This window comes from Pocillopora damicornis, chromosome 14 (genome assembly GCF_964200805.1).
Source record: "Pocillopora damicornis chromosome 14, jaPocDami1.2, whole genome shotgun sequence".
Lineage (NCBI taxonomy): Eukaryota > Metazoa > Cnidaria > Anthozoa > Scleractinia > Pocilloporidae > Pocillopora > Pocillopora damicornis.
In genome coordinates, this window is record NC_142683.1 from 8,501,034 (window position 1) to 8,515,091 (window position 14,058).

Consider the following 14,058-nt stretch of genomic DNA (forward strand, 5'->3'; position numbering starts at 1 on the left):
GTTTATTTAGAACCACTATCATGACCAGCTCCCAGTTGGCTTGTTAGCTCAGTTGGTAGAGCGCTGCACCGGTATCGCAGAGGTCATGGGTTCAAATCCCGTACAGGCCTGAAATTTTTTTCAGGCCTTATTTTCACTACTGCCTAAGTAGTGCACATCACTGCGAGGATCACTTTCATTCATGTCTTTATCCGCAGTTCAAATATATGACTTTCATATATTCTTAACCGCAGAGTCAATATTCTATTGAGTAGCTATACTATGTGTTAGATACTTACCATACCAAATGGAACAGGCTAATGTGAGCAACCTGGGCTTATTTCATGGTTAAACCTTTAACTTAAAGGTGTGAAATGATGCTAAAAACAACTGACATGATGTCTTGAAATGACATTACTTCATATTCTAAGGGTGCATCCATATTACATGTTAATGATTAAGTATCTTAAAAGTAAGACATTGTAATCACTATCAGAGGTGAAAGAAATCAATCTTGGAAATCATTTCTTTTATTTGCTGCATTTTCCCTTACATTATATATAACCAACACTCAATGTTAAATAACAAGAAAAGTACACTTGTAGCTTATGTTATTGTTTATCCTTAATGAAACACTTTGATCTAGGAATAATTGCAAAAATGAAGACCCTCCAATTATCTATTTGCATTTCCTCCACTACATACAAAAATAACTACAATTGAACACTAAGAAAATAGAAAATGTGCCTTTGAATATAAAAGTGACTTCGTCAAAACAGAAATTTCAGACCATTAGATTTTCTGGATCATTTTGTTATGCATGATTTTTTTTGTCAAAATTTGGTACTTAAATCATCTGTGATCTGACATCTTTCAATGAACATAAATGTACTTAAAACATTTCACACAAATGGTTCATAATCATCATTAATCAACCACAATTGTGGATGCAACCATCTTCATGTCTATAACATGTTTCTATATACTCAGGTTTACAACAGCAGTTACAATTTCATTATGTGTTTCTAGGACTCCCATTTTCAAAGCAGTAGGGGTGATTTAATGAATGATACCCATGAACTTTGATCAATCTCTAGGCTCACAATTAAGAGAAAAGTAGAATATCAGCGGTGCAGAACACAATCTGTGATTTTCTGATACACCCTTCGGCTGCTCTCACTAATACACATAGTACTTTAACTAAGCATTTGCCCTACCAGCAATATTACTCTGACTAGAGAATACATGAATAATATTTTGTTTAGAGAGACAAACGAAGGAAAATCTCTAAAATGGAATGAGAAAACAAATGAACTAGAAAACTAATGGTGAAACAGAGAATTAACTATGAAGTGTAAATTAAAGTGCTATTTAAACCCATGAATAACCCACAGGGCGTTAGCCCTAATAAAGGGAAACAGGGAACCACACGAGGCAAAGAAAAAATCTTTTGACCTCGGTGGGAATCGAACCCACGACCTCCGGATTAGATCTACCGTTACTCTGCCGACTGAGCTACGAGGTCGCACAGAGAAAGTCGGGGACGATTTAGGATGGTGAATGGTGAACTAGAAAACTCTCTACTAAGTGTGCATTGTTATATGTGTAAACTGAAACCAGTATACACTATTGCTCAGTTGAGGCAGCCACCTGAAATAGGAAAAAAGAATATGATTCTAAAAATTAATGAAATCATTTGCTTACTTAAGAGAGTGATAGAATTAAAGATAAACAATCAAATTAAGAAAACTTATCAAGAATTAATGTGGTGCAAGTGTGATCAATAAGATTTCAGGAAGAAAACAACACTCAATACATACTCTCTTCCTCACTTCAGTTTGGTCTGTTTTATTTCCTTCATTTTCCTTTATTACTTCCTTTCCATCTCCTCCATCACCATCATCCTCTTCCTCTGGCTCTTCTTTGATCACTTTCCTCATTGGTTGTACTGGGACTGGATAAGAGGGAGCTCCCAAAATACAATCTGACAAAAATACTATACCCTGTTCACAACAGAAAGAAGACAAATGCTTCCTCAGTCTCTTGGTTTGCCAGATGAAACTTTCAGTGGTAAGTTTATGCCTGGTATCAGAAAAAAGATCTCACAATGGAAATCTTACGATACCTTTCCACTCTTAGAATTATTACTTATAGATGTTTGTTGCATAATTATATTACACTATTCAGTACCAAAACACAGTTGAACTTGTATTTAGCAGTCAGCTGTCAAAGTCTTGAAATTTTTTCCTCTTCATTACTGTAATTTTCACCTCTATTTAACAGCCATGATCACCTTTGACTGAGTCACAATGACCTGTGTTTGTTGTCTTCCACCTGTGTTGGATTTCCACTTAAACAGAACCACTCAAATAAAACTAAGGATAATCTGTTTCATAAAATGGATTCCATGTTTATCTGTAGTCTCCCAAAATCAATGATGGTAGTTTAAGTTCAAATTTCCTCACACATTTCAGATATCTTTCTCCTTTGGACAACTAGCACAGATTTTATGCAAGAACATCATGCAAGCCATCTGCTGGTCAACCTGTATAAAGCCATTAGCCTGTATTAAGTGGTCAGCCTGTATTAAGCTTGAACTAGGACTATTTTTGTAGAAATTATCACCCACCATTCCAAGAAGAAGTCCTGTGGCTACAACCACCACACCAAATATAGTGTATGAGCCCCACACTGGCACACCATATGTCACTGTCAGAAGCTCATGTAGGTTCTGTAAGGAAAGTACAATTCTTGCTTGTGGTTTAATTGGTTGCTGTAAATAACATCTCCTAATACTATGACTACATGCATGTTGTACATTTGAATGGAATTTGAGTTTGAAAAAATTAAATTTAGTTACTCAATTCGACCAGCAATCATTTGAAAAATTAGTATCACAGCCATAAAGGCAATGGTCTCACTCTTAAAAATGAACCCTTTTCCCCCTCCTAAATAAAATCCCTTGTATGTCTCCTGGGAGATTCACACAGTTAGTGAGCCACACAATACACTTGCCTCATAAATACATTTGGTAAAAAACATGATGTTCTTTAATTTGGTCATACAGATACCTGCAGTAGCACAGACAACTTAAACATCAGTCCAAGAAATCCCATCCTGAGGAAAGAATATTCATTTTTTGAATTGATAATTGCTGGTTTGCTCACAAATGAACTGGATAATTAAGTCATTTACAAGGCTAGTCTGAACACTACTTCTAGTAAATTAAATGTTCAGTTTGTTAGACACCTGGGAGCCACCTCTGGACACTACATAATTGAGTGGCAAATCCTGGTGCTGTACGACTCTACTTGCATGGCAGATTACCAAGTAACCTAGCAATGAGCTCCGATGAAGTAAAAAGGACATCCACCCATAATGCAAAATCAACACAAATAATAAGAATCCAGATTTGTTCACACAAATAATCAGGAAACTGCTCCATCAGGGCCCAGTTGTTTGAAGGCCAATTAGCACTAACCCAGGATAAAATTTTAAACTAAGTTTCTTTATTCCTTTGTTCAAATTCCCCTTTGGATAATTTTTCTCTGTTCTTTTTAGAGCATCCAATCATCAAATAATTGCACACAAAAAAATTACAGTGAAATTTCCTTTAAAGCTTTCAGATTTTAAATCAGATTTCACACTAAACCTGGGTTATCTTAATCCAGCTTTGAATAACCCTGGCCCAGGAGATTAAATATTATTAACAAATTCAGATGTACATACAGATATGAACCTGGAGATTTCCACCAAGGTAAAGGTTTAATGTCCCTCCATTTCTGATCCTTTATAAAAGCCATAAATCCCTTCAATGACCTTGATCCTTTGAACAAGCGAAACTCACCATTCTTCACACTGGAGATCAATGACAATAATTTAGATTTATGCTACTGTAACTATATCTGATGTAAGATGATTTTTGGTTCAGTCAACTGAGTTGATTACAGTAATGTAAATTGGCCACTGTAAATAGTTTCAAAACTGACATTTCAACTGTTAGCCCTTCATCAGATGTTCTGTTCAAGTGGGCCACCACCACACCCAACAAATTCATTAACAGTCAGCACTACCAACATCACAGAAGGAAAATACTAATGGCACTCTATTCACTTTAACATTTAATCCTCACAGCCACCCAGTTACCTCCCATCATTCTTAAAAACCTTATATCACTACAAAATAACTAAGAGACTGGTACTATCTTTTTGCAACCTCCACTAATTTCATTCAGACGCAACAAAAACATAGGCAACTTTTTGGTCAGAAGTGCATTAAACTATTGACTAATCGAGAACTTTCAAATATGCTTGTGCTCTATGCAACGCTTGTCCTTTCATTAATAATGTAGAGAAAATGTCAAGACCTGAAAGATCCATCCAGATCACTGATCACTTCAAGTGCACCTCCACCAATATCACCAATTGCATAACTTGAACTTATTGCCAAAAGGTATACACACTGGTGAAAGAGGAAGACAACTTGGTAATTGAATCCAAGAACATCTTCAAAGGGTAGAAAGGAATGACAAGGATGTGTCCTAACCAGTTGCTAGACACTTAAATCTCCCTACTCATTCTAGACAGCACATGGCAGTCTGCAGCCTTTCTTTACATCTAGGCAGTTTGGAAAGCTGCAAAACCCTATAACAAAAATTTATCTTTCAAATCCACACTTTTAGACCCCACGGCATCAACAAGCTCTTTTCATTCACCTAATTTATTTTTGTTTCTTGTCACCATAATCTCATCAAAAACAGAATCCATCCTCTGCATATAAACACACACACTACTCATAATTCCTCCATTCACTTTGATGAGAGGCTAATGCTTGAAATGTCAGCCTTAAAACTCTTTACAGTGGCTGATTTACATTACTAATGCACTTGATAAAACCAAAATCATCTTGTTATACTCCCCCACTAATGCAGCCTCACAGTTTATTCAGAAACACACACCCTTTTATTCATATATCCAATGCAGACATCTTACGGCAGACTTCCTTTATATTCAGAGAAAAGGGATCAGCCCTTTTTTCTTCTTAGGCACAACACATCCATTTTGGTCACAATCTTGTCTCAATTAGAACTCATGCTTCAGATCAAGAGAAAACAGGCCACTGGTAGTCCACACTTGGCATCAAAAGAGGAGTGATTACAAGAGATAAATATTAATCAGCATTAACCCTTACAAGACAAGAAGTAAACAATTAGTCTTTTAAAAATTTAATCTATCAGACTCAGTGTATTAAATGCAGTTTTCATACTTACTGGTAAATAGTTGGTAATGATAAAACCATGAATCTTCCACTAAGTGCTAAAAGAGAAGTTTAATGATTTGCATTTTTAAGATTTCCACTGCAGTAAATTGTGGCTTTAAAACAATGCAATAGAAACTTAGCAAAAATATTGGCCTTCACTTTGTTGGTCTCATAAATGACACAATATACCTGTTAGAACTTACACAATCACTTTAAAACAATGTTGCTTAGCACTATTAGGAGCAATCAGCTTCTTAGGAGTTCTCCAGATTTCCTGAGTGCATTTCAAAACATGGAGCAGCTGATGCAAAGCACTAGAGGTTGACTATTTCATTTGTTTTAAAAACAGCTGCTAAAAATTGTTGAGAGTAGTCTACTTTATTTTGATAGAAGGTGAAAAAAACAGAAGAGCATACAGTAACCTTACCAGGTTCTATGGTTGTATCCACTTCTCCAACATTTATCCCAAGTTCATCAGCTTTCAAAGCTAATTTGGACCACACAGGACCTACTTGCTGACAGGCAGGACACCACGGGGCAAAACTATTGTAAAGGAACACCAAAAAAATAAACAAAAAGAAACACATACTGTCTAAAAGAAAATTTTTGGGCGAGAGATTTCGATTCAGTTTACAGTGCAAATAAAGTGCATGAATTGCAACATTTGCAAATAGTAAAGCAAAGTGTTGTGGTCCTGGCAGGCCTTAGATGACTTTCAATCTCAAAAAACATTGTTAGGTAAGTCATTTACGTTGGTCTGCTTTCTTACAACAATATGACTGGGACGAAAAATTTTGTTTGTTTAATAACTCATGGAAAAAAAAATGACGAAAAGAAGAGAAAGCTCCAAAAAATTAATCCAGATTATATTATCCTGATCAATAAGCTTATCTGAAGCAAGTAAACTTTGATTCATACGTTTTTGGACTTTGCATGATTTGGTAGTGCATGGTGCATACCAGTTGACATAACTGAACATTCCAGGAGGAGTGTTTGATAGTTATTCTCTCCACAGGAGGTAAAAAGGTGTATTTGAGCTTGAGCACTTGTAATGTATGCGTTGATACTTTGTTAGGAAAAACGTGATGAAATCTGGTCTGATTTTGAAACTCAGAGATTAAGATCACATACAAAGCTTGAACTAAATAAATTCGGATTTATTATTTGTAAAAACCATTAATCTAGAATGGCAAATGTAACGTTCCTGGGTAAGTGATTAAAACAATATTCTTAAAAATACGATGAATGTCAACGATCCAGCTAACGTTGATCCGGTCCTGGTATAATTTGAAGCCTGCCTTAGTGCCTGTGAAGCGTAAAAATTAATTTTACGTTAACTTTGCAAAGAAAAGCACCTTAATGATCGGCCGTGTCAAGGTTGTCTGATGACTGGGAAGGACACAGAGCGTCAGAAAGCTGCAGACAGCATAATTAACAACACCCAACATCAGACCATAACAAATAATTTATCACTCCGATCTTCTTTACTTACAATTTAACCATCCATTCCCCTTCTAGAATGTGGTGCCAGTTATCACTTGTAATATTCTTTACTGGAGGTATTACTGGAGACTTGGCTGAATGCAAAGGAAAAAATGAAATTATTTCTACAATGATTAATGCTGTGATTCTCGCTTTAATAATCACCGCCATGATTTTTTCCGTGAGCCTGCACTGTAGCTGGTTGAGTCTCAGAGATTTGACTCCTCTAAACATGCGTCAAAATTTTCAAAATGGCGTCTGTTTCTCGCTGTCGACTGTCGATATCTTCTCTACGGAGGTGCACGAGTTTACTATCGGTAAATCATCTGATCTTTTTGCTTTTGTAATAAAAGGAGCATTCAGCTAATTTTCTCATGATTTAACAGGTACAATCAAAGAATCATGGAGTTCAGTCGACTAAATGCATGAGGACGATATGCTGTGGTGACTCTTTGCTGCAAGCTACCAAAACTAGTCTGTGAGTATAAGCCGGTGATTCATTCGAATTTCATTCGTCTGTCATTGTCCGTTTTTCAAAGAGGAAATTTTGGGTTCTCCGAGTCCTCAAAGAAGATTTCCATTCCACTTCGCGTGGTCTATTTTAACGGTGTTACAAAGTAAGCAATATAAGAGAGCTGCAATAGAAGCTTTCAATGTGTTATGGAACACTGTTTACTACTATGAACAAGACGTTGGACGCTCGCGTCTCAATAATCTGAAAGTAGTCACTAGTGACTACTCTAACCTTTTAACTCCCAAGAGTGACCAAGACAGAATTTCCCCTTACAGTATCAGACTAGTACATTATCAGGCAGAAAAGTGATTAGAATAAAGAAAAATATCAATTAGGGGATTATAAGTTGATCCAATACCAAATTCTCTAAACTAACATCACAAGAACTTTACGGCAGACTGTAAGGAGAATTAGTAATGAGACCGTTGGAGTTTAAGGGTTAAGGAATTCAAATTTGACATACTTTCTGCTTCTACTGCTTGCCTTATACATACCAATTTTGTTTTTACTTAGAAATTGTATATAATTTTTTATGTTCAAATACAAGTTTTATGTACATAACATTTAATTTCCCTTTTTTCTTCTCACTACCCACAAGCTTGTGGCTTAAAATATTATCGTGTATAAGTAAAGGTCATCTATCAAAGTATGTTCTCTGTAGGGGAACATAAATATCCTTTTTTATATAATAAGGTAAATTACACACACATTTTGATTGGTCATTACTTAGGATCTATTGGAGAACAGATGCATAAATGACAGCATCATTGAGAATTCTTTGCTTCTGTATTTTTTTAAAACAAATGGATTCCATTTTGCCATGGGTCTGTACAGTAAAATATCACAGTTGACATCAAAATGTGGTAAGAACATCAGTACAAATTCAGTTGCACCTCATGTGCAAATGTTCTTACTACATTTTGATGTCATCTGTGATCTTCTACTAGGGAGATGCATGGCAACATTGAATCTATTCATCAATAGATCCTTCCACGGTTTTAGCGGCCATATTGGTTGGGGGTCAAACAAAACCTCGTTGCTAGGCAACGAGTCCTAGAATCTCTTATGATAATAAGACGCGCATCGCTACCCTCGTTAAATTTTCGCTTTGTTCAGGAACAAGAATCAATATCCATCGCTAAAAAAGATAAGACATTGATAAAGGTGAGTGACCTTTTTTCTCTAGGCGAAAAACCTTTTATTCTCTGCGTTTTATGGGAACACTGGGATCGTTTTCTTAGAACGTGACCTCGCGGCTGACATAATGCCAGAAGGTCACAATACTGCTTTTTCTAAAGACTTTTTGCAACTTAATTGGGCAGAGGAAAAATTGAAATAAATATGTTTACGTGCCCTTAAAACTTTTTCGTCCAGACAGGCTAACATACTATTGAAAAACAATTAACTCGGCAAAGAGAAACCCTTGGCTAAATGGGTTTTGGAGATAAGTGTTGTGTCGGCGGCTGTAACAACGACAGAAGATTTCCGAAAAAATGGGTCATCCACTCGCATGTAGAGAAGTTATCGTTCCACAAGCCCAAGCAATCGTTGATTGAAGCATGGTCTCGACAGGTTCAGAAGGGAAGAAAAGATTTCTCAATAGGAAAGTCGAGAGAGTGTCGAATCCACTGACAAAGTAGGAATAAGCTTTACAAAGCTTGTACTTCCCTACATAATCCGAGTCAAATTCTTTCTTTGACAAAATAAAAGAGAACACTTTCCCAAGGTCTAAAGCTGGCCATGTTGTCATATCGTTTCTCCATTCATCCTCTGCAATATGCCTGGGGTCTCTAGGAAGACTCTTAATTCGTTGTTGGTACTCGACTGTGTGTCTCGACCTCAACTCCTCGTCGGATACCACAACCCGAACATTACGTTCACAAGCAGAAAAGGCTCTGGCGACAAGCTCTCTTTTTTTACCAGTTACACTTAACCCCCTTAAACTTAGGTAATCTTTTAGTTCACCCAAGCTTTTCTGGAGGAAATTTTCGTAAAGATCTTCTGGATTTACACTAGAGGGCTCTTTCGGAACACGCGTAGCCATGGTTCGAAATAAAAACAACTATTGAGCTTGAAAACACCTAAAGTACAAAAACCAAAACCAAAATTTTAAGTACGTTGTAATGCTACCACCGTAAAGCCTAAAATTTAAAGCTACACAATATCGATGGCTAAAAAATATATTCTAATTTCTCATCCGAAAGAGGTGCTTTTTAAAATGCGATTTTCGCATCATAGCGGCCGCGAAGTCAACTTCGAACAACATATCAATCTGCCCATAAAACGCAGAGATAAAACGGTATTTCGCCAAGAAATTCGGCACTTACTTTCAGTAACGCCTTATCTTTGTTCCCGCTAGATTTGGAGACGAAAATAAGCAATTTTCCTTCAATAAAGTTAAGATATTGAGCGAAGGTACCGAAGCACGTCTAATAATTACAAAAGAATCTATCGCTCGTTGCCTAGCAACGAGGTTTTGTTTGACCCCCAAACAATATGGCCGCTATAAACCGTGGAAGGATCTATTGTATGCAGGGTAGGGTAGCAAAAGTTATAATCAATTTTCCACTCAGTACAGTAGGTTTGCATAAGTTAATTAGGTGGCTGTGGTGTTTGAAATGTTCTGGTTGAACTTTGGGCTTTGCTAGCTTTGTCAGTTGTCAATTCAAGGTGCAACCGAGGAGACAATAATTATTACATTTACAGCAACTGGCCTACTAAAGAACCAAGTGGTGTATGTTAGGACTGAATCTCCATTGAACGATTCTCTTTAAATTTGATACTCAAGTCCATATACTCTTTGGGGAAATTTGCATACTTTAAAACAAATAGAGATCATTGTACAGATGCGAAATTAAAAAGTAAAGGGAAAAATAAATTAATTTAATTTATTTAAAGGAAAATAGTTCCACAGACATGTGTCATGATACAGGATAAATTCTACTTACTTTAACTATTCTGCTGTGTACCTGTGGTGAACAAGTTTTTTAGATTTAAAAAAATTCATATTTGCTTATATAACTTTGTAATTTAGGGCACCAATTGTTGCCAATACTTAATATTGTCTTTGACCTATTCACTTTCAGTGTTCAAGCTGCCACAAAGAGATTCAGTTCTCAAATCTCAAAAAAATTTCTAGAAAAATTTCCACCAGTCCTCGGCTGCAATGTTCTATCTGTGATAGCTTCAGAAAACATTGTTGGTTCAAGTGAGCTGGAAGAGGGTGCAGAAAGTGAAGATGAAGCTACGAGTGGGAGAAAACGCATAATGTATTCGCATCCCTTGGATGATGTTCCATAACTGCTGCTGTAATTCTACTTCAAAAAAGAAGTGCCTTAGACTTTTAGTTTTTTATAATTTACTCAGTCATCTTTGTCATCTGCACTTAAGTGTGACTGTAAAGTAATATCTTTGAGCAAAAATTATCTATGAGTGAACAATTGCTAAAACAACAGAATTGTTTTGTGTCGACCAATGGAACATTTGTTGAAGTTGTAGTTTTTTCAGCAGAATAAAATCAAGGAAATTTAATGATATTCTCGCACTGCAGAGTTACATCAGGGTGAGGTTCAAGAAAAGCTTTTCATTTACCAGTAATTCCTCTTTGGCTTCACAACCAGTTAAATTTAGTCCTTAAAATTTCTGTTATAAAATATGTGCTTATTGTTCATCGTTGTGTAAGATGGGAGATGAACTTTGTTTGTTTGTCTCTTGAGGGTCGCTTTTGATATAGATTGTGATGTTTTGACTGCAATACTGCTAGTCTTCATCAGGCAATGAGTTCGATTGTTTATGTTTTGCTATTTCTAGCATGTTGGTATGCTGCTATTGGTGCATTCCAATCCTTGTTATTATTCCAGTTGTTAGATGGTGTTCCCCCATAGTTCCTCATAAATCAGCCGAGTTGTTTGATCATGGGTATCCAAGCTTCAGGACTGTCAATTCTGCTATCCCTATTGATGTCATAGGGATAAAGTCTTACATGGATGGCCTCTTTGACCTTACATGTGTACTAGTGGGGGTCATGATCAATAAACTTAACCTTGCTCCAAATAGGAATATGCCCCGTTTCGCTAGTGTGCTCCAAAACTGCAGAGGTATTGTTTGTTAAGATGTTCATTTCTTGAAATGTGAACTTAAACTCCTGTGTCATTTTCTCAGTTTCAAAATCAATGGCACATTAAATTTGTTGTTAAATTACTAGAGGAAAATTGTGTTCTCACCTGTTAGGGATTTTTTTTCTTTTTTTTCACTTTTTCTGCCTCATATCTGAAGCTCAAGAACCTGTTTGCACCAATTTTGTACTTTATTTTGATTGATTGTTAACATTCTCAGTTAAAATCATTTTGACTGGCTAGTAACAATTGTTGCTTAATAATTATTGAATGTTGAACTGCTAGTCTGAGAGCCATTTAACTTTAAGTAAAGGCTGTTAAGAACTAGATTCAAGTGTTTTGTCATGAAAACAATTACACTTTAAGTATGGGTATCATTTTTCCTTTAATTAAGTTGACAAGAATAACCTTACTTGATTTTCAACTTTTGTTTTAATTGTACTCCTTCACAACAAATCATTTTCCCTTAGTTCACATGTGCATTTTAAGTGAACCATATTTAACAATCATCATCTTCAGGAAGATTAATTTTCTACTGAAAAAAAAGGATGTCAATTAAATAAAATGTGCTGAAGCGATACTGAATAGAACTCACTATTTAGAAAGTTTATTTGGAAATTAATTATTATGCCTGCTACTTTTTACATTTCTGTCACCAAAACTTAAAATACTGCAATGAAACACATTTAAGGGTGCTGCAAAAAGAATACTGAAGTTACAAAGTGACTACGTGTAGCTTGCTAAGCTAACTGTTACAGTCAATGTGTAATTATCTGGAACTGTTCCATTGTGGCATTACCACTCCTCTGGTTCTTCAAATACCCTGTCATCCTTCTTCATTTTCTTTTTAGCAGGTTCTGGAGATTCTTCATCATCCACTATCTCTCCATCTTCTAGTTCACTGCTTGGGCTTTCCTTGCTTTTATTTGCCTGTACTTCCAGGGGTGATGAAGTTTTGTATGCACTCATTTCCATTTGTCTACGTCTCTTTAGAGGAGTTTCTCTCTTGTATTCGATGCTTTCCCCGTACATAGCCTCAAGATGCTTTGTATGCTCAGCATAAGAAACTATTGTATAACTCTCCCCTTCAAAATCCAGTTTATCAAGAACTTGGTGAGCATTTTCCCTTCTTGCAAGTGAGACAAAGGCAGAGGTGCTATTGATCCATGAGATATAGACAAATCCAAAGTCATTGAACAAATCAAGAATGTCTCCTTGTTTCCATTCACTTGGAAATGTCAAATAAAACACATGATCACGGGATGGACTCCAGTCAGGGCCAGCCAAGTTGAGATAAGGAATATCCTCCATTCTCATCACAAAAATTTTGTTTAAAAATGGAGCAACTAAGGAGGAATCTGGTGAGACATTGACCCTTGGAGGTTCTTGAAAAGAACCAAGATAGTTGGCCATAGAAATAAATGAAAGCCCTGTGATGTAAGCATCATAGGCAGCTTCATGAGGTTTCTCATCACTTTCACCATAGTGAGAAAACTTTTCATCAAATTTTACTGCAGCCTTTTGGAATGGCTTGTTTGAGACATGCTTTGCAAGATCTGCCAGTACTGATGATGGAATGAGATCTCTGAAAGGTTGTGTGTTAGCCATGACTTTCGTGTCAACAAGCTTCGGGAATACTGCACTTATGGTTTCTTTAAAATCTTCAAGGTATTCTGGAAGTGGGCACAAAAACTGATCAATTGTGTGAATCAAATCAAGAAACATATTGTGGCCAACCATCACTTTGCCAGACTGTGATATCATTTTCACAACTTGTGAAAATCCCACAGCATTTTCAATCAGTTTGTCTTCTTTGGCCTGTTTCTCATCTTCAAGTTTCTTTTTTTCGTCTTCATTGACTTTAGTTATTACAATAAAACGTTCTTTATTTTCGTTCATTGCAGCCTCCATGTGAATACCTGCCTTAAACCTCTGTTTGGCAGTTTGGTAGATCAGCTTCCTTAAGTAACCGTTGCATGGTGGAACCTGAGTGATCTTCCCCTCTGGATCTTTAAGCATTTCTTGTATACTTTCGCATGCTCTCTCCACAAAGTCACGGTGTTCCGGGGAGACTATCTTTAGCGCCTTCTGCGAGGATCCCCTGTTAGCTTCAGAAGTGGAGTCGGGGGAAGTAAGAGACGTCGATGTAAACGAATCTTGTGTGTTTCTTGATATGAAATGGTCTCTCAATTTCTGCTCGTCATGAGGCCGTAAATAGGAGATTCCTTCATAAAAAAGTTTATTGAAGTCGAAGTTGTGTTCTGTAAGAAAATCGATACTAGAACTTTGACACAGAAAACGGACATCAGGGCACTGTCGATTCCACACCTTGGGAAATATGTAAAAATTAAAAGGCTTTGCAATAAACAGCTCTAGCTTGTTGTCCCAAGCAAAGGTACATAAACCGAACTGAATTATGATAAAGTCTTTAGATCCTTCCTTCAGTTTTAAGTAACGCTCCTGCGGAGTATCAAATGAATTTTGAACTCCCCACTTCACATTTAGTCCCGAAAATTCGGCGTCAATCGCAAGGAACGACGCGGAATCAATTGCTTCTGAGACAACAGAGAGCGATTCGTGAAAGCTCTTCCGCAATATTTCCATCACCAAACTTTGCGGATCGAGACTCCCGCCATGCAGACGATGAAAGCACGTTCACGAAAATTTCGTGATAATTTTAAACGAGAAAGTAAGAAGTTCTGAGCACTA

General features: G+C 36.6%; 3 protein-coding genes across 4 annotated transcripts; 1 reads left to right on the forward strand and 2 right to left on the reverse strand.

Moving 5' to 3' along the window:
- Nucleotides 1–1,234: 1,234 nt before the first annotated feature.
- On the reverse strand, nt 1,235–6,922 carry LOC113677333 (thioredoxin-related transmembrane protein 1). 2 transcript variants are annotated; one of them, XM_027194146.2, is made up of 9 exons: nt 6,731–6,922; nt 5,666–5,781; nt 5,249–5,294; nt 3,709–3,837; nt 3,051–3,096; nt 2,609–2,710; nt 1,800–1,982; nt 1,544–1,629; nt 1,235–1,289 (listed from the first exon to the last, which is right to left on the reverse strand). In XM_027194146.2, exons 1-8 carry the CDS (start codon nt 6,889–6,891, stop codon nt 1,606–1,608), a joined length of 807 nt encoding a protein of 268 aa, XP_027049947.2. In that variant the 5' UTR covers nt 6,892–6,922; the 3' UTR covers nt 1,235–1,289; nt 1,544–1,605. The 2 variants fall into 2 exon arrangements, with proteins under 2 accessions (XP_027049947.2, XP_089049134.1); XM_089193008.1 differs by having other exon boundaries at nt 5,666–6,544; nt 6,731–6,920.
- On the forward strand, nt 6,905–11,959 carry LOC113677335 (uncharacterized). Its single transcript, XM_027194148.2, has 3 exons — nt 6,905–7,037; nt 7,107–7,198; nt 10,321–11,959. Exons 1-3 carry the CDS (start codon nt 6,972–6,974, stop codon nt 10,532–10,534), a joined length of 372 nt encoding a protein of 123 aa, XP_027049949.2. The 5' UTR covers nt 6,905–6,971; the 3' UTR covers nt 10,535–11,959.
- Nucleotides 11,763–14,023, reverse strand: LOC113677331 (poly(A)-specific ribonuclease PARN). The gene has a single exon (XM_027194135.2). The coding sequence runs from the start codon at nt 13,951–13,953 to the stop codon at nt 12,145–12,147; it is 1,809 nt and encodes a 602-aa protein (XP_027049936.2). The 5' UTR covers nt 13,954–14,023; the 3' UTR covers nt 11,763–12,144.
- Nucleotides 14,024–14,058: the final 35 nt, after the last annotated feature.